Below are 24,743 nucleotides of genomic sequence, written 5' to 3' on the forward strand. Positions count from 1 at the left end.
CGAGTTAGTCTATTAGGACGGCATGCCCTTGGAAGCCCAGTTCCTCATGATCTCTGCTCCTGTCTTCCTTACTATCCCATCTCCACACAACCCAAGTGTGGAGACCCTCCCCCAGAGCCAGGGTTTCAGGGGGATCCGAAGTCAGCCTCAGAATCATGAAGAGAAGCAGTGTAGTTTCCTTCTCACCACCTCACTTGAGCCAGAGTTCCCAGATCAAGGCAAAGGTCTTCTCAGGCCAAGCCCCACCCTCCACGCCAGCTCCGCTTGGGCCAGTGAGTGTCACTGCCTCCAGGTCAGGAAAGGAGAGGTCACCCTGCCACGATCTTTCCCCCATTGTTCTCCTTCTCCTCTGGAGGAAGGGTCACGGCTATACTGAGACACTGTGGACAGGGCTCATGTGCCACTCCGGTGCCCAGTGCCACTTCCTAGCAGGACCAGAGACCCGCGCCCGCAGAGGGCTCGCCCTCAGCACCCTTTGTCCCAGCTGCCTCCCCACCCCCACGCACCCTCTGCTCCGGCTGGCACGACAAGGGGCGCTTCGAGCCGGCTCCCCTGGTCTCCGGCTGGCAACCCGAGGGGCCAGCACGTGACACGCGCGCTAACTCCGCTCCAGGGAAGGTCGCGTCTGGCCTCTCCGCGCCGCTGGCTCCCGGTCTACGAAATCAACAAGTTCTTGCGCTCCCAAACCCAGGCCCCTGTAGGGAGACCTGCCTCGGGCTGCAGCCGGGAACTGCGGATCCAGGGGAAAACCAGGGCAATTCTTCGAGGGTAGGAGGGGGAGGGCGGTGGGTCCTGGAGACGGTGGCCCGCGCGTTGGCGCTTCCTCCAAGTCTGGCTGGGCCTCGCCTCGCCCCGCCCCGCCCGGCCGGCTCCGCTTCCTCCGCACCCCATAGGCAGAGGCGACCCTCCCGCCTCCCCGCCTGCTCCGCGTTCGCCCCGCCTTGGCGCACTTTAAAAGTTTACTCGGGTCGGGACTCGGGCGTCGCGAGCAATGGCTGTCTACATTGGGATGCTGCGCCTCGGGAGGCTGTGCGCCGGGAGTCCGGGGGTGCTGGGGGCCCGGGTTGGCCTCTCCCGGGTCTGGCAGGAAGCGAAGCTGTGGGGCGTCCGTCCCCTCAGGTACGCGGCCCAGAAAGAGAGGGGACGGGTCAGTCCCTTGGGAGGGGACCTTGGGGGTCTTGCAGAGCCTCGCTGGGGGCCAGCTGCGCTCGGGCTGGGAGGCCCGCGGCTGCTGCTTCTCCGGATGGCACTCGTAGGGAAGTAGGTACCCCGCACCTGGCACCTAAACAACAGGAAATGCTGGCCTGGCCCGCACAGACGGGCTGAGTGAGGCTGGTGGCAGGCAGTGACCCAGCACTGACCCCGGGTTCTGGTCCAGGACTCTGGGTTTATCCATTCAGGGGCACACAGAGGGCCAGGACGGGGGGCCTTTAGCAGTTTAGCCCTAGGGGGATGGTCAGGAGTAAGGCCTGGATTCTGTCTCCAGGACATTTGCCTCTGAGCTGGCTGGACCCGTTTCTGGGATAAACTTGGGGCTCTTCCACCTGGTCTTGTGCACCCCAGGCCAGGAGGCTCAGCAGTTTTCCCTCTCCTCACCGGCTGCTAACAAACACTGCTTGGCTCCTTGCTACCTATTGGGCCTGTTTTCTTCTGTCCTCAGTGAAAAGTGTGGAATGGGGCTGGCATATGGAGGATGTGTGCTTCCTGTAGCTTAGCTGCCTCTGCAACAGCATAGTAAGTAATGCTGCCTTCCTGTAAGACTGCAGATGTGAGAGTGGATTGGTTAAGAAGAGCTGGCCTTCTACTGATGTTATGAGTGGCGGTTTCTACCTCAGCACCCAGCACGGGGAGGCCTGGGCACCACTGAGCCTGCCCTGCCAGCCAGCTAGGCCAGGTACTAAGTCTGGAGTCAGGACACGGTGTTGGATACCAGATGGAGTGTAGGCCTGGGTGTGGAAATGCGAAAAGAAGCCTGAAGTGGTTTCTTGTCTGAGAGAACTGGTTAAAAAACAAAAAGCAAAAATAAAATGGATGAAGGGAGTTGGGGGGAGTTGCAAACTCCTCTTTTGGCTAGAACTCCGAGATCACAAAGTTTTGAACTTGCTGGTTTCTGAAAATAGAAAGCATGCAGTGCTTTCAGATCGCTAGGCCTAATTTTCTGGGAAAACCCAGTGGCTCAAGGTATGTCAGTAGATGGGATTCTGATGAAGAGAACTGTTCTCCTCTGGCCCGATCACTCACTACCTTCTGGTGCCTCCCTAGGCAAACTCAGCCTTTGCTCCCCCATAGCCCCCAAGCCTCACCTCTGGACTCCTGGGTGCTCCCTTAGACTGTGAGGGCTCTAAGGAAGGTTACCCCTCAAAGTGTACATATTTCCTGTTGCTAAATCAGGCCACCTTTGGCAACATGGCATTATTCCTGATCTTTGACTTTTTTTTTGGTGGGGGGATGTAATTAGGTTTGTTTGTTTGTTTGTTTATTTGTTTATATGAAGGTACTGGAGATAAAACCCAGGACCTCATGCATGCTCAGCGTGCTCTACCACTGAGCTACCATCCTCCCCGGCTGTCCTTTGACTTTTTTATGTGTAAACAAAGCAGGTCCCTTACCTGCTGCAGGCCTACAACCTCAGGGTAGGGGCACCAGGTGTCAGAGAAATCCTGACACTGTCAGGAGGAGATCCATGTGTCCAGAGAAAGATTTCCTGAGCATCTGGCCTAATTCCATCCCATCCCTTCCACTCCCTGTATTTGAGCCCTTACCACTGACTACGGTGGTTTGCCCTGATTTTGCTCCTATTTTCCCCTTCAGAAACCCTCAAGAGTCTCAAGCATTCAATATTACTGAGAACATATGTCATGTCAAGTACCTGGTGGGTGCTGTGGGTATAAAAGCCACAGAACCCAGTCCTCCAGGAACTTGTAGTGTAGTGAGGGAGAAGATAAAGCAAGATGATCTCTAAGGGCCGTATCCTAAGTGTTCTAAGTGCTATGGTGCAGAAAGCTCCCAGACTTCTGTCCTCTGCTCTTTCTCACTTGGTCACATACAGCCTGCTGTCTTGCTGCTCAATACCCCATGCCTGTTACTTACCAAATGCCCAGGGTTGCCTGTCAGGAATAAGCAAGAACTTTGAAACCAGACTGCTTTGGGTTATAGTCCTGGCTCTTCCACCTACTTGCTGTGTGACCTCGAGTACACTTACCTAACCTCTGAGCCTGTTGAGTTTGTCACCAATTTTCCCAACTTGCTGGACTGACAACAGCTTGCTCTTTTCAGCCTTTGCTTTGGGGCAGTGTTGCTTCCTGAGAACCTCCCAATGGTGTCTAGGTAGGAATTCTAACTGATTTGAAGGTAGGGGAGGATCCCCTCCTCAGTGGCCTCTTTCTTGCATCTTGTTCTCTCTCCTGGCCAGTTGCCAAGATATTAGCCTCTGCCCGGCCCCAAGTCTAGTCCCTAGAACTGCTGGACACTCCCTTATCCATCAAAGTCAGGGCTGTCTGGAGCCTTTTCCCCACACAGAAAGAAGAAGCTGTCCATTGCTCTCCAGATCTCCTGAATCACCCACTCTTTCCCCTTGTCCACCCACTCTTTCCCCTTGTCCACACACTCCCATCCCCAAGGAAGGCAGATGGTCTAGCCTGGGCTTTCAGGGAGTCTTGGAGGGAGGAATCTGACACTGATTCCTGGATGAACCCAAGATGAGCAGAATTCCTCTGGACCTCTGAAGCTAGTCTGGCACAACCTGCGAAGCAGCTGCATCCAGGGTGTTGGGAGCACTGGAGGTGGGAAGGACAGAATAGTGGCTTAAGCCTCTCAGAATTGAGTGTGATGCTCAGAGCAGGGGCTGTAGTGACTCAGTGCTGATGGTAGGGGAAGAGGGGTGAGTAGGCTTTCTGGACCACCCTCCCAGGGGTTGGCTATAATCAGGTGGGGCCAGTATTGGAAACTATAAAATGCTGTCCCTATATAAAGGGATTGTATTAAGCCCGGACGTGTTTTGAGTGGAAACCATAACAGTTACAAAAGGTAGACTCTTCCCATGATCTCCCAAAGATGATTAACAAGTGATTTGGTAATGATATTCCCTACACATTACACAGGGGATCCTCCAATGTAAATGTAACAATAGAAAATAAACTATAAACTTGGACATGGTAATCAGTGAATTGTACATGCCAGTTTTAGTTACCCTCTCCTGCCTTACATACAGAAGGTATCCAGTCTACTATGGAGGGTGCAGTGGGGGATACAAGGACGCGTGAGCTTGTTTGCAATGACTTCTTTGCCTAAAAGGGATCTACAGGGAAGTTCATAGGCCCACTAGTTCAAGACAGAAAGCCTGCTATGTCATTCGAAGCCTTTGGTGTCAATCAAAGCAGGGAGGAATCTGATTGGTGGGAATGGGATTAGGCGGGCCTTGCTGAAGAGCCTGGGGTTTGAGGCTGGTAGGGCTGTAGTTTGAAGGATGAAGCCTGCATACTGGTATGAACTCTTGCTTGTGCTTGAACTCTTTTGAACCCTGGGTATGAAGGCCACCTAACAGCCCCCTACATTGTTTATTTATTCAATCTACAGACAAAAACATTGGAGTCAGATAGATCTTTCTGGCTGGTTGCTTTGGGACTAAATCGAACTTGAGACTTTTGTTTTGTGTAAATCATATTTTTGTGAGATTTAAAGGAGGTCATGTAAGAAAATTCTTAATCCATAGCCCGGTGCCAAGGAGATCTTCAACCCATTGCTTTGATGAGCTATGATACAGGAAGTGCTGTGTAACAATGGCTTTGCTCTTTGCTACAATGCCCCAAGCCTCACAGTTTAGTAACCTTGCCTGGAGAGTAGGAGGGAGACAGTTCTGACAGAGGCAACTGCTTAAACCAAGCTGGAGCTTCTCAGGCTTGTCTGGGCTTAACACTGAGTGTTGGGATAAAGGGCTGCTTTATTATTATTTTTTTTTCTGGTAATATGTTGAACAAACCAAAGTACAGGATGTAATTTTATCTCTTGAGTGAGCCTTGCTGGGGGTGTGTCCTGATAAATGACAGGTACCAGTAATCCTGCCAGGCACCTCTCCCTTCAGAAATAAACAAGCTGTATTTCTAGCTTATGAGTAACGTTCTGTGAACCTTGTTGGCATGCGTGTGTTTCTCGATTTGGGAATCAGGTGACAGGAAAGCAAATCGCAGCCCTACCACTTCTAGTTCAGTACGGCTTTAGGCAAGTCACTCAACCTCTCTGAACCGTGGTTTCTTTGTAAAATAGGCCACTTGGACGAGAAGCACTCTACGTTTCTGTGGACATACTGTGATTCCTAAGGAGGCTGGGCTTTGAGCCTGATCGCTGCATCCAAGAGGGCTGTGGTTGAAGTATGAAGCCTGCGTACTTATATGAAGTCTTACTTGTGCTTAAACCCTTATGGACTGCTCCTAACTTCCAGATTCTGGGATTTTCTCTAGTCCTCTGTGAGTGAACAGAAAACATTGAGAGTTTTGACCCTAGAAAGCTAAGAGCCAGATGTTGTATATACCATGGTGATCCCATCAAGGGCAAATGTTAAGTCAGCTTCCACCCCAACTCCTATGTGCTTTTCCCAGGAGCTTAGAACAGTGGCCCAAGTGGAAGTCTGCAGCACGGATGCCTCCTTACCCCAAGTGTTTCAGGCTTTCAGAAATGCCCTCTGTATTCTTGAGTTTACTGGACTCAAATAATTTTCTGTTTACTTTCTTTACACGGGCACAGACACACATACGTCATCAATTTTATTCACGCTGAAAATGGAAGCTTCCACCAATATAGAGTACCCTGCTCAAAATCTTTATTGTAGCTCGTACCACGTGGGGATTCTCTGTAGTCTGTGTTCTTTGTAGGCTGTAGACTCCTTCAGGAAGGTTGTGTTGGGTGGTGGAAGGATCATGGGGCTTTATGGTTGTATTATAGACAGTAAAATGCACGAAAGTGTACAGTTTGATAATTTTAACAAGTGTATACACTCATTACTCAACACCCCAAGATACAGACCTTGTTTATCACTCTAAAACAGTCCTGTTCAAAAGAAATACAATGTGAGCCACATATGTGATGTTAAGTTTTCTAGTGGTCATATTAAAAAAGTAATAAGAAATAGGCAATATTAACTTTAATGATATATTTTCTTTAACTTAGTATAGCTAAAATATCTTTTCAGCATGTAATCAATCTTTAAGAACTTCAAAGGAGGTATTTTATATTCTTTATTTCATAAAGTCTTCTGAATCTGGTGTGTATTTAACACTTAAAGAACATTTCAGTTCAGAGTAGCCACGTCTCACGTGTTCAGAGCCACATGTGACAAGGCTACTATACAGGCCACACAGCGCTAGAAATTTATTTAGTGCTCCTTTCCAGTCAGTTCCCTCTCTTAGCCAGAGACTACCACTGTTCTGATTTCTAAGCTCCATAGGTTGATTTTGTCTATTCTTGAATCTTAGAGTATATACTCTCGTGTCTGGCTCTTTTTTGCTCAAAAACCAAGGAATGCTTTTGGGAGGAGCCACTTACTAATCTTGACAAATTATGAAAGTGTGTTTTATACATTAAACAGTTTAGCTTTCCTTGATAATCATGGGGAAGGGAATATGATCTCATTTGCCCAACATTTCACCTCTTGGGTGTAGCAGCAGAAAGGCAAACTGAGAAGTGGGGGCCCCAGGATAGGTCTTACAGATGTGTCGAGGGGCTATCCCAGCAGAGAGTGGTGGAGACAGTGTGGCTTCTAGACCCACTGAACTGGGCAGCCCAGTTACACCTTATGGTCCCCAATATTATATCATCTAAGAACTTTTTTTAATTAAAACTTGTTTTTATTTTGGTTTTTTTAGAGAGGGGGGAGGTAATTATGTTTATTTATTTATTTAAATGGAGGTACTGGGGACTGAACCCAGGATCTCGTGCATGCTAGGCACTCTACCACTGAGCTATACCCTCCCCCTAAAACTTTTATTTTGAGATAATTTTACTTTCACATGCAATTGTAAGAAATAATACAAACAGATCCCAAATAACCTTTATCCAGTTTCCCCCAATGATAACATCTTGCAAAACTGTAGTTTGGTGTCACAGCCAGGATATTCATGGTGGGACAGTGTCACCACCACGAGTTTCTCTTTTATAGCCACACCTACTTCTCTCCCACCTCCATCTCCTCCTTAACCTCTAGCAATCTGCTATCAGTTACCTGTTTTCCATTAGCATGATTTTGTAATTTCAAGGTGTTATGTAAGTGAAGTCATACAGTATGCAAACTTTTGGGATTAGGTTTTTTTTCACTCAGCCTAATTCTCTCTCTGGAGATTCATTCATACTGTTTTGTGTATCAGTAGTTCCCTTCTTTTTATTACCAAATAGTATTCCTTAATATGGATTTAACCATGCTGGTTTCACAGTGGCTTAACCATTCACCCACTGAAGGACATTTGGGTTGTTTCCAGTTTTTTCAAATAAGGCTGTTATATATAATTATTCATGTACAGGTTTTTGTGTGACTGTGTCTTTGTTTCTCTGGGAACATAATTGTTTACTGCCCTCCTTGGTATCCTCAGGAGTTTGGTTCCAGGCCAATACCCAAATCTCTGATGGTCAAGTCCCTTACACAAAATGGCTGTAGTACAGTACAGTCAACCCTCCATATCTACCGGTTCCACACCTGCATATGGAGCCTGTGGATAATGAAGGCCAACTCTATGTATCTCTTTGGGAAAACTGCCCAGAAGTGCAATTGCTGGCTTATATGGTAATTACTTGTTTAGCTTATACGGAAACTGTCTGTTTTCCAGAATGACTGTACCATTTTGCATTTTCACCAACAACATATGAGTGATCAGCATCCTCACCAGCATTTGGTATTGTCACTATTTTTCATTTTTGCCACTCTTATAAGTGGATAGTAATATCTTGTTGTGGTTTTGATATGCATTTTCCTAATGACGAATGACATTGAATAACTTTTTGGGTGCTTATTTGCCACCTGTATATCTTCTTCGGTGAACTATCTCTTCGTGTCTTTTGCCCATTTTCTAGTTGGGTTGTTTGTTTTTTTTTACTCTTGAGTTTTCAGAGTTCTTTTTGCATTCTAGATAATAGCTCTTTGTCAGATACGTGGTTTGCAAATATTTTCTCTGACTCGGTAGGCCATCTTTTTGTCCTCTTAATAAATAGGGTCTTTTACAGAGCAAAAAGCTTTTGTTTTGATGAGGTCCAGTTTATTAATTTTATGGATGGGGCTTGTAGTGTCAAGTTTAAAAACTTTTTGCCCGTCTCTAGGTGCCAAAGATTTTCTCCCATGTCTTCTTCTGAATGTGTTTTAGTTTTAAAAACTACAGTTTTGCAAGATGTTATGATCTATTTTGAGTTATTTTTTTCTAAGAGACTTGGGTCAACATTCTTCCTCCCCCACTGGAGGACCTTTTTTAAACAGCATAGTGATTTTTGTGCTTTTAGTGGCCACCGTGCATTAAAATGGCCATCAATTAAGAAAATGACCATCCAGTAGTGCTCTTTGGACTGTACTTCTCACAACAGTACCCTCATTTTCTTGAACGATAGTTGTATGTTGTAGCTAGTATAAATGTGTCACTTATCTGTGTGTACATAAAAATTATCATCTTATTTCAGGATAAAACAGCTATTACAGGTTAAAAGTTGTCCCCCTCCTGCCCAAACATCTGCCATCTCTATTCCAATATCAAGTGTCACTCCCAGATCAACCACCAGCCTAGTGTCTTTGTGGAAATTAGGGAAAGGAGCCCCTCCTCTCCTTGAGAGGTTGTAGTCCCATAGTGCATGCATAGTGAGCGGTACGTGGGCTCCTGTGTTGATAATGAATCTTGGAGCGATGTGCAAGGGAGATGGAAGAGGAGAGCCTGCCTCTCATCTGCCATGCACTCGAAGGTACATTGGCACATTTAGGTGGAACCATGTCTCGTATAAGAGTGAAGGTGTTGACTGAGGACTGAGGCTTGCCCACGAGAACAGCGCATGAACTTCAGGGACAGACTAGGGGCTCTTCTTCACTGAGTAAAAGTTAGTCTTGCCTGGCCCTTCACAGGACGGGTCCTGTGGGTCATTCTGTCTGTGCCAGGGAGTTGCTCCATCTTTTGAACGTTGAAGTACCCTTCTTAGGAGATCATCAAGCCTCTTGTATTTTCCTTCTTAAAATTTTCACATGGGAAAAAAAAAACTTTAAACTCATCACATGATAAAATAACAGACATCTGTGTAACCAAGACTCCAAATTAAAATATAGCCATACTTGTTATAAAAACTATAAAATAAATAAAATATTATGGATCAAGTTGATGTCCCTTTTGTACCTCCTCCATCCCACCCCTCACCAGAGAGCCACTGTCATAAATTTCATGTATGTTGTGACAGAGCATGTTTTTTGCTTTTAGCATGTCTCTGAATCGATACACAGTATATCATATCGTTTGTGAAGCACTTAGAATCATGGCCAGCAAGGAATAAGGGCTCTTAGTTCTCCTATTTTTTGTACCCATAAACAATATATATGCTTTCATAATTTTAGCTGAAGTTGTATCCTTGTGCCATTCTTTTCTCACCCGACAGTAAGTTTCTGTGATCTATTTATATTGACACCTGTAGATCTAGATTAGTCTTTTTACCTGCTGTTTAGGTGTCCATCATATGACTGTGTCTCCAGTAGTGCAAATGCTGTGTTAAAGGGTTGACATTTTCAGCTCTTCTTGAAATTGTGCTGGAGAGGCTGTGCTGCCATGACCACCTGAAGCGACCGAGAGTTGCTGTTTCCCCACAAGCTGGCAAATATTTAGCACTGAGGAAAGTTAACGTGTTTACCGGTCTGGTAGGGGCTGAAGGGTGGCTCACTGTGGTTTGATTTACATTTCCCTGATTACCAGGGAGATTGGACATCTTTTGAAACATCTTCAGTGAATACTCATATTCTTTGCCCATTTATTGTGTCAGATTACTTGTCTTTATTGATTCGTGGGGTTTTTTTTCCCTTTTAATTCAGGCGAAATGCTTTGTCTCATATACATAAAATGAAATTTGTGAACCCAGGCGGTTGCTGTCTTTTAGCTTTGTTGGTGATATATGGTTTTCCTAGAGTCTGAGGGCCAGCCTGGCATCACATGCCTGTGGGGGGAGGGCAGAGGCCATGTTCCATGACTTGGAACAAAAGCAGGCTGTGGCTTTCAGTTTCCTTTCTCAAGCCTCCTTCCTAGTGCCTGGCATGGCATCTTGCCCAGGGGAGCAGTGGTTGGCCTGAGTGTGGGGGATGTTCCTGTAGCTCCACGGGCCTCTCCCATCTAGCCTCCCTCCCTCCCTGGTGGCTTCTGAAAGGATTCAGAGGCTTTGCCTGGGGTAATTCCGGCCTTGGGCAGAAGCTGGGTCCACCTAGCCCAGGCCCCAAGAACCTCTGGTCAGCAGGTAGTATGTAACAGGAAGCGAAACAAACAGCTTCTCCCCGGAGTAGCTTCGGCAGACCTATGTTCTCAGGCGACGTGGTCGTCCCTGCTTCCCATGGCTCCTTCGGAGTCCAGCTCTGCCTGTGGTCTCTGCCTGGCTCTGTCACGACCTGTGATCCTTGGTGCCCTCTATCCCTGACTTTCATCACCAGCCCTGGCATGTCACAGAATGCTACAGTTGGTCACGGGTTTTCCCTGAGCCAGCCAACCCATGTTTTCCGTCCAGGTTCTGCTGGAAAGCTAAGTTGCCCTGGGCAGGGCTGACACTGGGACACAAGACTTTCCAGGATAATGTAGCAGCTGACTAAAGTGCAAAGCCACTGTGCTAGGAGAGGTGAGCTGTAACCATGCTATCAGAGGCAGCAAAGAAGAGGAATCAGATACCACAAATAAATCATGGAAAAGGGCCCATGTGTGCTTGAGGGCTGTGAGGTGGGGGCCCAGTGGGGGTGGTTCTCCATGGGCCTGTGGCATCCTCAGCTTCAGGTTTGCTGCTGCAGCCCCTGTGCAGCCCCCAGAGGAGGCTGTGGATGGGCTGCGATGTAAAGAGCGGTACACGCAGAAAGGGGCCCAGGGCTGCCACCCACCAGATTTGGAAATTTAAGAAAAAGAACCTCTTGCTTCATCCATAAGAAGAAATAATCCTTTTCATAGGTCCAAGATTGGTATGAGGAATAGCAGTTCTTTTCTGTTTGTTTATGTGTTTTGGTTTTGGGCGGGAAGGTAATTAGGTTTATTTGTGTATTTTTAATGGCGGTACTAGGGACTGAACCTGCACTTGCACACACTAACCCACTCTGCCACTGAGCTGTACCCTCCCCGCACAAGACTGGTGTGAGGACCATATGACTCACGTGGAAGCCCTCTGTAAGCCACCCTACAAGGACTCTACAAGGCTTCATTTTGTTTTGTATTGTATTGAGGCCTTGGAAGCCAGAGTCCTGGGTTTAAAGCCCAGCTTGGCTTGTGACCTGCATTTCTTTGAGCCCCATTCCCTTGTCTGTAAGTGGGTATGTATCTTGGTCAGGGAGTGGTTATGACCATCACAGGAGATCATGTGTATGGAGTGTTTAGAAGGAGCTGCATGAGGAAACACCAGTAAATGTCAGGTCACGTTATTCCAAAGGGGCTTTTTCACCTAAAATATATTAGACATTTTCCATGTCATTAAATATATAGTGTCTCCCTTTTTAAAAATGGCATAGTATTCCATTTGCTTAGATGCCACGTAATTTAGTTATCTAATCCCTTACTTACAGAAATAAAGTTTTTTTCTCAATTCTTGGCTAAACAACAATTAACGTCCTTATTCATACCTTTAGGCATTTCTAAGATTTTGTTTCTTGTTTTTAGTATATATTCCTAAAAGTGGAATTTCTGGTCAAAGGACATGCATATTCCAGCATTGATAGATATCACTAAATCAGAAAGGATCCAGATTTGGGGGTTTTGAAGCTTATACTTGTTGGGGTGCCCTCTTTGTTAAAAAAAATACAGAATTACAAGGACCAAATTTAATGCAAATTGATTATTTATTTAGAATAAGAAAATAATTTACTACAAATTGTGGGGCCTTGAAGATCCAGGTCCTCTTCTTGTAAGATTTCGTAGGCATTTTGGCAGCAACGCTGACATGTGAAAATGCTTCTTGATTTGCAATCCACCTGCCCTCTCCAGCTGCCAGGAACCCCCAGCACTTGGTGGGGTGAGGGGTCTTGAAGCTTGAACTTCATAGGCTTTGTGGCTTCTGTACTCATTGTCCTCTAAAAATCCTGTACCGATTTAGCCTCTGGCCCATTTCCTCCCATCCTTGCCGACATTCTGTATTAATCTTTCTTGTCTTTGTGTTGAAATTAATAGTCGTTTTATTAGTCTTCTCTAATTAGGGACCTTTATTTAGGAACATAGAGGCCAGAGTTATAACCTATGTGCTCCACTTAGTCCTCCCACTCCTTATCCTGTTAAGCTCTCTTACTGGTTGCCTGAAGCCAAGGAGACCAGAACCTGGCTCCAGTGGCTAGGACAGACTCTCACCAGCTGAAACTGCTTTCCAGTATTGCCCGTGAGTACTCTGTGACAAGAATACGTGTCCTGGAATTTGGAAATTCAACATAGACTTTTCTAGAAAGACAGCAATCTCGGTTTGGGTGAAGGATTACTGATTTGTTATACGTTTCCTTATAGTGACCTTTCATTTATTACGGTATAGACAGACTGAATTACTTTCAACACGTATATATAGTTTGTAAAATAATAGCTTTTTGGACCCAGTGGCATGATAATCTAGGTGAATGATGGAAAAGACTGAGTTTGAAATATCAGCTGCTAAAGGGTCAGAGAGTAGGTCTCTCCCTGTACCCCGCCCTCTCTGCAAACACACACACACACATACCCATGCACACATATATCTTGCTATCATTTGAAAATAAGTTGCATACATCATAATATCAGTATTTCCCGTCTTTGCTGACCTCTCATAGTTATGTTGCTTTGATGTGTGACATGGGCATCTTTTCCTGTGCTTATCGGCCACTTGCCTTCCCTCTGCTGTAAGTTTGCAGCAGATTTGGTTATTATTGTGTTTCATATGTCAGTGTCATGTGTCTGTTTTAGTGGAAAGCTGTTTGGGATGGAATGATGAGGCTGTCTTTAATCAACTTTTATTGCAGCATCTTGAACAAGCTGCTTGACTTCTCTCTCAGTTTTTTGCCTGAGAAAACCTGCATGACAGCGTCGCGGGGGAGAAGCCCACTCTTCCCTCTCTCCCTTCACTTCACATCCCTGCAGGAGATTTACCCATCTCCACCCTTCCGCATGAGAGTGCCCATCTTTTTCATAAATCAGAATCATTACACTCCTGACTTGTCATTAAACGTTTCTGCAGACATTCCTGGAAATTACATTGTCAAGCAGATAGCTAGCAGGTGGGTCCTGTTTCCCACTAGAGCAGTATTCCAGTTGGAGGCTGCTTTCTGGACCAAAGCCTTAAATACAGTACAGTAAGCCATATCCTAAACATTGAGCAGCATGTCCTGAGCTGCTCTGTGCTCCTGGACCTGGGGAACATGCATCCGTGCAGGAAAAACAGGTTGGCTGGGCTAGCAGTCACCGTGTACCAGGAATTGCATAGAGGGCACACAAAATGCCTTATCATCTGTTGGAACTCTTGGAAAGGAGAGTCCTGCCACATTCAGAATTGAGCTTATTTCTTTCCTTGAGTAATTTCTAAGATGGAGATGATGAACAGATGCGTTTGCTTGGCTTGCCAAGGATTATTTGTTAGTGTATGCATGTATTTTGCACAGATGTGATTCGTGCTGATGCTATTTTCCTGACAGGATAGTAAATAGATGCAACAGGCTATCACTAAACTTAGTTTGTGAGTTGTGTCTATATCAACGCTGGCTTAAGCCCTAGAAGGGTTTTCTTTTACACTCTATACTGAGAGATAACATAGATTCAGAAAAGTATACATGTTTTATGTGCTCGCTTGATCAATCTTTGATAAACTGAACACACCCATAGAACCAGCACCCAGCTGACTGCTCCTCTGATTTCGAACAGCATAGATTGGTTTTGTCTGTTTTGTATGTATACATGGAATCAGATGGTATGGATATGTATTTTTTTTCTATCTGACTTCTTTCATGTAACATTTTTAAATGAGTTTCAGTCACACTGTTGAGTATCACTGTAATTCATTTGCTCTTATTACTATATAGCATTGCAAATAGCAATTCACTGTTTATCTGTTCTACTGTTGATGACTATTTGGGTAGTTTTCATATGGGAGAGAATGCAAATGTCCTCATGTTTGTCTTTGGGTGAGCACGTGTATGGTTTCAGTTGGATATATACCTAGGAATAGAATTTTGTGCATTTTGGGGGGTCTTTTTTGGGTTTGGGCGGAGGGGTAATTAAGTTTGTTTGTTTATTTGTTGTTAACAGAGGTACTGGGGAGGGAACCCAGAACTTTGTGTGTACTAAGCATGCACTCTACCACTGAGCTATTCCCTCCCCGCTTGAGCATTATTTTTTTAAATGTACAATTCAGTCATTTTTAGTATTTTCAGGGATATGTGCAACCACCACCACAGTCAATTTTAGAACATCTTCATTGTCTCAAAGAGAAACCCCTCTCGCCTTAGCTATCACCTCTCCATCTTCCCATCCCCTCAGCCCTGAGCAACTGCTTACTCTACTTCTGTCTCTACATATTTGCCTAACCTCAACATTTCACATCAAGGGAATTATACAACATGTGGTTTTCCGAGTCTGGCTTCTTTCACTTCCATATTTTCAAGCTTCATCCATGTTGTAGTATGTATTGGTACATCATTCCTTTTTTTTTTTTATTGTTTTACTGCTTATTTTTCTTGACTTATTTTTTGTTGTTGTTGTTAGCTTTTTTTTTTTAACATTTTTATTGCTTTATAATCATTTTACAATGTTGTGTCAAATTCCAGTGTTCAGCACAATTTTTCAGCTATACATGAACATACATATATTCATTGTCACAATTTTTCTCTGTGAGCTACCAGAAGATTTTATGGATATTTCCCTGTGCTATACAGTATAATCTTGTTTATCTGTTCTACAATTTTGAAATCCCGTCTATCCCTTCCCACCCTCCGCCCCCTTGGCAACCACAAGTTTGTATTCTATGTCTATGAGTCTATTTCTGTTTTGTATTTACACTTTGTTTTTTTGTTGTTGTTATAGGTTTTTGTTTTTGTTTTTTAGATTCCACATATGAGCGATCTCATATGGTATTTAAACAAGCAATTCTCCAAGGAAGACATACAAATGATCAAAAGGCACATGAAAAAATGCTCAATATCACTAATTATCAGAGAAATGCAAATCAAAACTACAATGAGATATCACTTCATACCAGTCAGAACGGCCGTCATTCAAAAAACCACAAATGACAAATGCTGGAGAGGCTGTGGAGAAAGGGGAACCCTCCTACACTGCTGGTGGGAATGCAGTTTGGTGCAGCCACTATGGAAAACAGTGTGGAGATTCCTCAAAAGACTAGGAATAGACTTACCATATGACCCAGGAATCCCACTCCTGGGCTTATATCCAGAAGGAACCCTACTTCAGGATGACACCTGCACCCCAATGTTCATAGAAGCATTATTTACAATAGCCAAGACATGGAAACAGCCTAAATGTCCATCAGCTGATGACTGGATAAAGAAGATGTGGTATATTTATACAGTGGAATACTACTCAGCCATAAAAACCGACAACATAATGCCATTAGCAGCAACATGGATGCTCCTGGAGAATGTCATTCTAAGTGAAGTAAGCCAGAAAGAGAAAGAAAAAAATTTTTCATTCCTTTTTATTCCATTGTAGGGCTGTTCCACATGTTGTTTATCCACTTATCCATTGCTGTATATTTGGGTTGTTTTCACCTTTTGGCTATTGTAGATAGTACTCCTTTGAACATTTGTGTACAAATACTTGAACACTTGTTTTCTCTTCTTTTGGGTATCTGCTTAGGAGTAGACTTGCCAGGTCAAATGGTAACTTTATGTTTAACTTTTTGGAGAACCACCAAACTTTTTTCCTCAGCAGCTGCACTATTTTACATTCCCATCAGCAATGCATGAGAGTTCCAATTTCTCCACATGCTTACCTACACTTGTTGTTTTTTTTTTCTAGCCTTCTTAGTGGTTGTGAAGTGGTATCTCATTGTGGTTTCACTTTGCATTTCGTATGCTTGTTGGCCATTCATATATTTTCTTTGGAAAAATGTCTACTCAAGTCCTTTGCTTATTTTTCAAGTGGGTTGCCATGTGCATTGTTTATAATTCATTCTTTTGGTCATTCGAGCACCTCTTGCATCCCAGGCCCTATGAGGCACTGGGGATAAAACAGTGAGCACATTAATTGCCAAAGTGAAAAGTCAAAATAATTCTTTAAAATAAAAAAAAATCCTTGTTTCCTGACTTCTCTTATGAAATTGGATCTGGCAGCAGATGTGGGCCTGAGCTCTCACGCGCCAACTCTCAGGACACCTTTAGGTGGGGCTGCGCTTTGTCTGCAGTCCCATCACAGCTCCCAGCTGGCTGACTTACTCTCACCTGGTGTTTTACAACACCCAGTCCAAGGAGCCAAAGATTCAGTCTAGTAGTTTGAACTGGGAGCAGCTGGGACTGCTGGCTGTCCTCCAACTCAGTAAACACCCCACAACAAACAAACAAACAAACAAACAAACAAACAAACAAACAAAACTTCCCCTGAAACGAAATTTCTTGATTGTCTTTTTCCGGTTGAAGTGGGATATCTGCCACTTTGTTTCAGAATAGAAAAAGAAGTGGCTGCTGTTTCGGCCAAGGTGTTATGGGTGTGTTTGAGGAAGGAGGGAAGTAGAATCAATGGTATTTGCACTGGGGCCTGTGAAATGACGGGTGGTTCTTGAGTTTATGACCAAATCACATTGATAGGAGTTTCTAGAACTTTTAAGTCCTTTGAAGGGGCAACCTGTTTCCACCTCAACCCTGCCCTATCCCATTGCCAATTTCTTGGGTTCATTTAATGAACAACTGTGTAAACAATAAAATTGAGATTAGTCAGTTGCTGGTGATCAGATAGGGACTAAATCCAAAGCCTGAAAAAGAGAATTAGCCATCCCATCCTTTCTCCCCGGACCCAGCTGTATGTGGCAGGCATGGCTGTAACTTTGGGGCAAGGGCACTGGATTCTCCACTTCAGGGGCAGCTGTTTAGCAGCTGGGCAGCCCACTTGGCCTCTTAGCGCTTCTGTTTCTTCACCTGTAGAATTAGCATTCATACGGGGAGGGTTTAGCTCAGTGGTAGAGCAAGTGCTTAGCATGCATCAGGGTTCTGGGTTCAATCCCAAGTCCCTCCATTAAAAAAAAAAAAAGAACAAGTTCCTAATTCCCACCTGTATGTTTTAGGATTGGCTCAGTGTGTATCAGAGAAACCCCGTCTCACTGCGGTTTTAGGAGACAGCAGTTTCTTCTGGGAGAGGCCAGTCTGTGGCTACACCCTACTGTCAGGCTCCAGGCCCCTGTGTCTTGTTGCTCTGTGGACCAGGCTCACTGTGTGGTCCAAGAGAACTGTCACAGGCAGCATTCTGACCAGCGGGAAGGAAAACGAGATGTCCTTTCCCTTTAAGGATTCTTCTCAGAAGCTTCACACACTACCTCCCATTAAATCTCATTGGCCAGAACTTCACTTTTGGACCAGACCACCTGCTGGGAAGGCTGGAAATGTGGTCTCCATTCCACATGGCCATAGCCACATCTGAGGGTGTGTTATTAAGGGAGAAGGGGCTGTTGGGAGTCTGTCCCAGCACCTATCAGAGCTGCTGTGAAGATAAAGGAGCTAATACCCAGGGCAGTTGAACTGGACTTTTGGTGGGAGGGGCACATAAATCAACCTGTTGATTTGCCAACTAGACATTCCAAGAGGCCACTGAAAATCTCGGTGAATGAACAGAAAATCAGATTCCAGAGGGAGGGTATAGCTCAGTAGTAGAGTGTGTGCCTAGCATGTACAAGGTTCTGGGTTCAATCCCCAGCACTTCCATTTAAAAAATAAATAGAAACCTAATTACCCCCCCCTTCAAATAAAACAAATTAAAAAAAAAAGAAAATCAGATTCCAAACCAAATAGGACTCTGGGTCATTGTGAGAATAGGAGGGTCCCTGTTGGCAGACAGATCTCTGTCCCACCCCCACCTCTTTAATACTCTGTTGACAATAAAGCCATTAAACTGGCTGAGATTTGTATTTCTCTGCCTCCTAGTCCAGATGCTGGCCTGTGGGAGGTGATCTCCAGGCCTTCAAGGGCACTGGTTATCCACCGAATATAGTTAGGATTCACCAGTTGTGAGCAACAGAAACCCAACTCAGTCTGGCTTAAATTTGTTTGTTCATATATTGTTTTCTTTAGTTTTCATTTATTTAAATGTTTTGTTGTTTTTTGTTTTGGGGGAGGTAGTTAGGTTATTTCTTTTGATGGAGATACTGGGGATTGAACCCAGGACCTTGTGCATGCTAGGCACACACCCTACCACTCAGCTGTACCCTCTGTTCACGTTTAGATTCTACGTATAAGTGAGATCACACAGTATTAGTCTTTCTGTGTCAGGTTTATTTCCCTCAGCATAATGACCTTCAGGTTCATCCATGTGGCTGCAAATGGAGTTGAGCTTTTTTTTTTCTTCCCAAACTAGCTTAAATTTAAAGGGGGAATTTGTTCGTTTTGGGGGGATAACTAGGTTTACTTATTTATTCATTTTTTAGAGGGGGTACTGGGGACTGAGCCCAGGACCTCGTGCATGCTACAGATGCTCTCCACCACTTGAGTTATACCCTCCCCGCTTAAAGAGGGAATTTGTTGGCTGTTAGCAGTGAAACATCCAGACGCAGGTAGACTTAACACATGACTGGGTCTAGGGATTCAACAACCTCAAGATTCAGTCTGTCCCTGGGTCTTCCTGTCTCTGTCGCTGTCTCACTGTCTCTTTCCATCTCCCCCTACTTTCCCCCATGTTGACTTTCTTCTTAAGCAGGTGTTTTCCCACATGTTTGCTCTTACAACTATCACTTTGGCAAACCCAAAGAAAGAGCATGTCTGTTCTGTAGTGGGCAAAAATGGCTGCCCTCTACAGTGGGCCTGTGAGGGAGAGATTTGGGCACACGGTCCCCCCTGAGAGGTGTGATGGTGCCTAGGGGAACTACCTCAGCAGCTCTTTAGGTTTTTCAACCTAAAGTGGTCGGGTGTGGGGGTTGCCAGGACTTCAGAGCCCTGCGACTCTTGGCTGTTTTCTGCCCCAGCACACTTGAGGGGACCACTGGGCTTAGGTGGCTTGTTACAGCCCTTTGAGAAGATTGCCCAGGTAGGTAATCTAGATAGCATTCCCTGAGGATATTCCCTGAGGATCCGGTCCCCAAGCTTCAGAGGTGGGGAAGCAGAGGCCTAGCCCTGAGGAGAAGACACAAATGTCCTAACTTGGGTTTCCCCAAGAACAAGGACTTGGGTGTGGGTGGTTTATTTGTGATCCTGGAAAGTGGGAATGAGGGCGTATGGGGAGGAGACAGGAAGAGAAGCCGGTGTTGGGTGTGTGCAGGTAACCAGGGTCTTTCCCCCGGAACCTATGGGAAAATACAGATGCCTCCCAGAAGGTACAGCTGCAGAGGGGAGACTTGAGGGAGTCCCTGAGCAGACAGAACCTCAAGGAACTGTCCCAGCAGCTGAAATCAGAGATGTGCCAAGGAGACATGACAAGGGACACCAAAGGTGTCTGCTATGGCCACCCACGCAGCCGTGGCCTGCCTGGGATGAGACCTCACACTCCCCATTGTGTGACTCATCCTCATGGAAGTCAGGACAGCCTCCCCATCAGCCCACACTGGGACCTACCCTCCTGTGAGATGGTCTCCTCTCCCATTTACAGGGAGACCCAGTTTTGCTCCCCGCTGCCCTGCCTGCCTTGTTCTTGCCAGAAATTCTTACCCACAAGCCGTAAGTGGCCACACAATGAAAACTAGGCTTGGTCTTCCCAGCTTAGCAGCGGCAAGACTGAGTCATCAGGATGGGCCCTCGGGGCCTATACCACCTAGGGGGCCTGGAGGAGTTCTGGGAGGCCTGGATCCCAGAGCGGGCATCCCGTCCGTCCGCGGGGGAGGGGGGGGGGACTGAAAGCTGTCACATTCCCGCCTGGGCCCGGGTGGGAGCCCAGCAGCTGTCACCTGGGGCAGCAGGCGGGCACCTGCAGGCAGGCCTACGCCTGTGGTACTTGGACTGCCGGGAGTTGTGTTTTGCTTTTTCTTTTTTAATAATTCATAGACTTCAGACAGTTTTAATAATTAATAGGCAGTTTTAGAGTTACAGAATAACTGAGCAGATTGTATGGAGGGTTCCTTATACCCAAGTCCCACCCAACCCGGGCAGTTTCCTGACTGCTAACATCTGCATTCGTGTGGTGCATCTGCTACAGTTAGTGAACCGATATGGTGCAGTATTATTAACTCCCATCCATACTTCACATTACTATTTAGGCCTTGTGTTGGACTATTCTGTGGGTTTTGATTAAACCACCAGGGGCTTTTTTTTTTTTCATCAGGATTAGTGGTGTCTAGGATGAGGTTGTTCCCAGCCCTCCCAGGCCACCTCTCTTAGGCAAAGCAGTGTAATTTACCTCAGTTTCCCTTTCCAGGGTTTTGGCACCAAGGCTGTAGGCTACTGGCACTGAGTGGAAACAGAGGAGCAGGTTGGGAAAAAGAACCTTCTCTCTGATTAAGGACAGAGGGTCAGCCACCATGTTCAGATTTCTCATAGGTGAAACAGCTCCTAAATTCAGTCGTGATGGTCCCTGGGGATGGGGCGGATCAGATAGTTTCTGGAGTGTCCCAAGCATGGTATAAACAGCCCACCTCCCAGCAGGTGTGCCAGGCCCTTGGTGTCAGGGAGACCTGGCCTGGGGCGGTTGAGCCCATAGCCCCTTTCCCCACAGTTCCAGAGAGGCGGCTCGCACCGCCCCCCTGCCCGTCGGAGGCCTCAGCTTCGTCCAGGGCCACACCGAAGCGCGTCTTATTAACAAGACTGTGGGGCAGTGCCTGGATGCCGCAGCACAGAGGGTCCCAGACCGAGAGGCCCTGGTTGTCCTCCATGAAAACATGAGGTTAACCTTTGCCCAACTCAAGCAGCAGGTGGGTCCTGACTTTGAATCCTCAAAGAGGGCAGGTGCTGGCTCCCAGGCTCCCAGGCTCCCCTGGCTGGGTGGAGTCACCCTGCCTCGCTGTGGGGCTGGGTGCTGGGGCTGCCTGAGAACCCCCAGGGGTATCAGGAGAGGAGGGAAGGACTGAGGCAGAGGTGGCCCAGATGCCTCCTGCGTGTTGTTCCTGGACCCCACTCCACATCTGCTGAGGCCTGGGTATCTGCCTGCCCCTTGTTCCCAGGTAGTTCTGATGTGAACCTCTGGGCCAAGGGCTAAGATGGGAGTCATGGGCCCCTTACTGCTTGCCTGCAACTCACCCCTTTGTGCCCCCTCTGTTTACACCAGGTGGACAAAGCTGCTTCTGGGCTCCTGAGTATCGGCCTCTGCAAGGGTGACCGGCTGGGCATGTGGGGACCCAACTCCTACGCATGGGTACTCATGCAGCTAGCTACGGCCCAGGCAGGCATCATTCTGGTGAGGAAGGGCTTGCCTGGCACAGCTGGGTGTGCGGGGGTGGGCACCATTCAGGGGAGCCCCCGCTTGGCCCCAGAATCACACCAGTGCCGGGCTGAGTTCAGACTAGGTGGTGCTTTCTCCCGAAGTCCACCAAGGAGGCCTGAAGGTACAGGGCGCTGCCTCTGAGGGTGAAGGGGCATGGAGAGGGACAGGGTCTGACCAGGACACTTGACGTATGCTCTCTGTCTCTACCAGGTGTCTGTGAACCCAGCCTACCAAGCTATGGAACTAGAGTACGCCCTCAAGAAGGTAGGCCTGTTTTGGGGAAGTTTCCTTGCTGGTGCCTGGCCTGGGGGCTTCTAGTTGTCACACAGGGCTGACCGGGGTGGGAGGGCGTGCACAGGCAGGTGACACCCAGAGTCTGTCCTTCCTCAGGCTACAAGTGGGTGGGAGGAAGGGGTATTTGTTCAGACAGGCTAGTGAGTGTGTTGGGGGTGTGTGTGTGTGTTAGAGAGTATTGTATGTGTATGTCATGGTGGGGGTTGTGGTGGTCGGTGTGTGTGGTTTGGGGGTAGCGTATGTGTGTGTCATGATGGTGGTGATGATGTGTGTGTGTATTAGAGGGTATTGCATGTGTGTCGTGGTGGTGGGTGTGTATGTTGGGGGTGGTGCATGTGTATGTCGTGGTGGTGGTGGGTATGTGTGTGTGGGTTAGGGGTAGTATATGTGTGTCAGGGTGTATGTGTCAGGGTAGTGGTGTGTGTGGGAGAGAGCAATGGTTAGGACTCCACCAGATCCCTAGCTGGCGCTTCCTGATGACCGTGGCCGGGGCTCACCTTCTACAGGTGGGCTGCAAAGCCCTCGTGTTCCCCAAGCAATTCAAGACCCAGCAATACTACAACATCCTGAAGCAGATCTGTCCAGAGGTGGAGAAGGCCCAGCCAGGGGCCTTGAAGAGTCAGAGGTGGGGGTGTCCCTGGTTGGGGGGGGTGCACATTGCAGCATCCTGGCCCCTTCATCCCTTACCCACATCCAAGGATGAGGCTGGCGTCTCCTGGGCCCTCCCTTGGCCCCTGACTCTCACCACACTCCCTGCCCCAGGCTCCCAGATCTGAGCACAGTCATCTCGTTGGACGCCCCTCTGCCTGGGACACTGCTCCTGGATGAGGTGGTGGCAGCTGGCGATCAAGAACAGCATCTGGCCCGGCTCCGGCACACCCAGCAGTTCCTGTCCTGCCATGACCCCATCAACATCCAGTTCACCTCGGTAGGGCAGAGGTCTCCCGGTCCCAAGCCCAGGCTGGCACACTAACCCCTGCCTGCCCTGTGACCCTCCCCGGAGAATGAGACAGCAGAGGTCAGAGGTGCAAACACTCTTCTGGGACTGGCCCTCGCCGTCCCCGCGGCCCTGGAAAATACCAGCAACTAGTGTTCTTGTCACGTGCCCTGGCCCTCTCGTCCCCAGCACAGGGGCAGATGCACTGAACCACGCAGGTCAGAGCCCCCTCATTTAGCAGATGGGAAAACTGAGATCCAGAGGGGGCATGTGCTGGTGAGCCAGAGTCCTCTGAGCCACCTTATAAGTGGCATGAGGACAGACCTTATCTTCCAAATTTCTGGATCCTGACCTCTGGCACCATACAGACTGGTGGTCAACCTCTGTGACTATGTATTGAATGAACAGATGGATCTGGGGCCACAGTCCTGGTCTCCTGACTCCCAGTCCAGTGCTCTTCCATGCAGTGGCCCGGGATGGGAAGGAAATGGAAAGAAAGAGGCCAAGCCATCACCTGCTTGTCTTGTCAGGGGACAACCGGCAGCCCAAAGGGGGCCACGCTTTCCCACTACAACATTGTCAACAACTCCAACATGATAGGGGAGCGCCTGAGGCTGCACCAGAAGGTGAGGCGCCCTGGCCCAGCAAGGGCTTCCTGGCACCCGGCAGGGGTGAGGCTTGCTGGGCTCCCTCTGCGGCCTAGAGGAACTGGCTTCTGGCTCTGCAGCAGACCCAGCCTCCTGCCTCCATCTCCAGGCACCAGACGAGTCGCGGGTGGTCCTGCCCAACCCCTTGTACCACTGCCTGGGTTCCGTAGGGGGCACAATGGTGAGCTTGATGCACGGGGTCACCCTCGTCCTGTCCTCTCCAGTCTTTGATGGCAAGAAGGCGCTGGAGGCCATCAGCAGAGAGAGGTGGGCATCAGTGGGCAGCTACCTGCGGGCTGATAAGACCTGTCTATTCCTCAGTCCTGGGCCCTGATCCCTTTCCAAGATGTCTCTTTCCTCCAACCAGGAGAAGTGGAGACGAGGTAGTGGGGGACCCCCAGGAGAGGACCCGTTCCTCTCTCCAAGGAGCTTCTCACACCTGTTCCCCAGTTTCAGCCTTGGCCCTTACTGCAGGGTCGGGTGGGGTGGGTGAGAAGAGGAAGCGCCCTTCTACTTCCAAGCCTGATTTTGACATGCTCCCCCCTTACACAGAGGCTCCTTCCTGTATGGCACCCCCACAATGTTCGTGGACATTCTGAACCAACCAGACTTCTCCAGTTATGACATCTCAGCCATGTGTGGAGGTGCGACGGGGCCAAGGGTGGCCAGGCTGGAACTGGCCCAGTGAACTACATATTCACCCAATCTTTCATTTAGGGGGCAAGAAGGCCACTGTAGAAACATGGCGGGGAGGGGGGCAAATCCTTAGTGTCCCTAGACACCAGCCCAAGGTCAGCTGCCAGGTCTAGGAACAGGTCCAGGGTCAGGGGAGAGAAGGGAATGTTATTCCCCACAAAGAGCCGTAAGTGGAGGGGGTCCACTGGGCTTGGAGAAGGTGGGAGCCCTCTCTCTGAGTTAGCCCTCTGTCTGATTCAGGTGTGATCGCGGGGTCCCCTGCACCCCCAGAGCTGATCCGAGCCATCATCAACAAGCTGAACATGAAGGATCTGGTGGTGAGTGGAGGCCGGGCCCGAGGTTGGGGTCGGGGGCAGGCCAGGCCTGGGCAGGAACAGTGATGGGAGTGGAGAGGAGCCCCGGCCAGGTCTCAAGGAAGACCCTTTGGCTGGCTCTCATTCCCGAAAGCAGATGTGAGAAAATGCAGTCCGACCTCAGCAG

The 24,743-nt window shown here is 47.7% G+C and overlaps 1 protein-coding gene across 2 annotated transcripts in view; it reads left to right on the forward strand.

The window, feature by feature from the left end:
- The first annotated feature begins 819 nt into the window (after positions 1-819).
- ACSF2 (acyl-CoA synthetase family member 2) overlaps positions 820-24,743 on the forward strand; it is a 33,262-nt gene continuing 9,338 nt past the window's right edge. Inside the window, exons 1-10 of one of the 2 annotated variants that reach the window (XM_031676300.2) lie at positions 820-1,119; positions 20,985-21,180; positions 21,534-21,662; positions 21,900-21,953; positions 22,490-22,608; positions 22,746-22,911; positions 23,451-23,546; positions 23,677-23,834; positions 24,120-24,211; positions 24,504-24,580. In XM_031676300.2, coding sequence (XP_031532160.1) covers positions 992-1,119; positions 20,985-21,180; positions 21,534-21,662; positions 21,900-21,953; positions 22,490-22,608; positions 22,746-22,911; positions 23,451-23,546; positions 23,677-23,834; positions 24,120-24,211; positions 24,504-24,580 — 1,215 coding nt within the window. In that variant the 5' untranslated portion in view covers positions 820-991. The remainder of the gene's footprint in view (positions 1,120-20,984; positions 21,181-21,533; positions 21,663-21,899; positions 21,954-22,489; positions 22,609-22,745; positions 22,912-23,450; positions 23,547-23,676; positions 23,835-24,119; positions 24,212-24,503; positions 24,581-24,743) is intronic. The other variant, XM_031676301.2, reaches the window with a different exon arrangement.

The sequence above is a fragment of the Vicugna pacos genome, chromosome 16, assembly GCF_048564905.1.
Source record: "Vicugna pacos chromosome 16, VicPac4, whole genome shotgun sequence".
NCBI lineage: Eukaryota > Metazoa > Chordata > Mammalia > Artiodactyla > Camelidae > Vicugna > Vicugna pacos.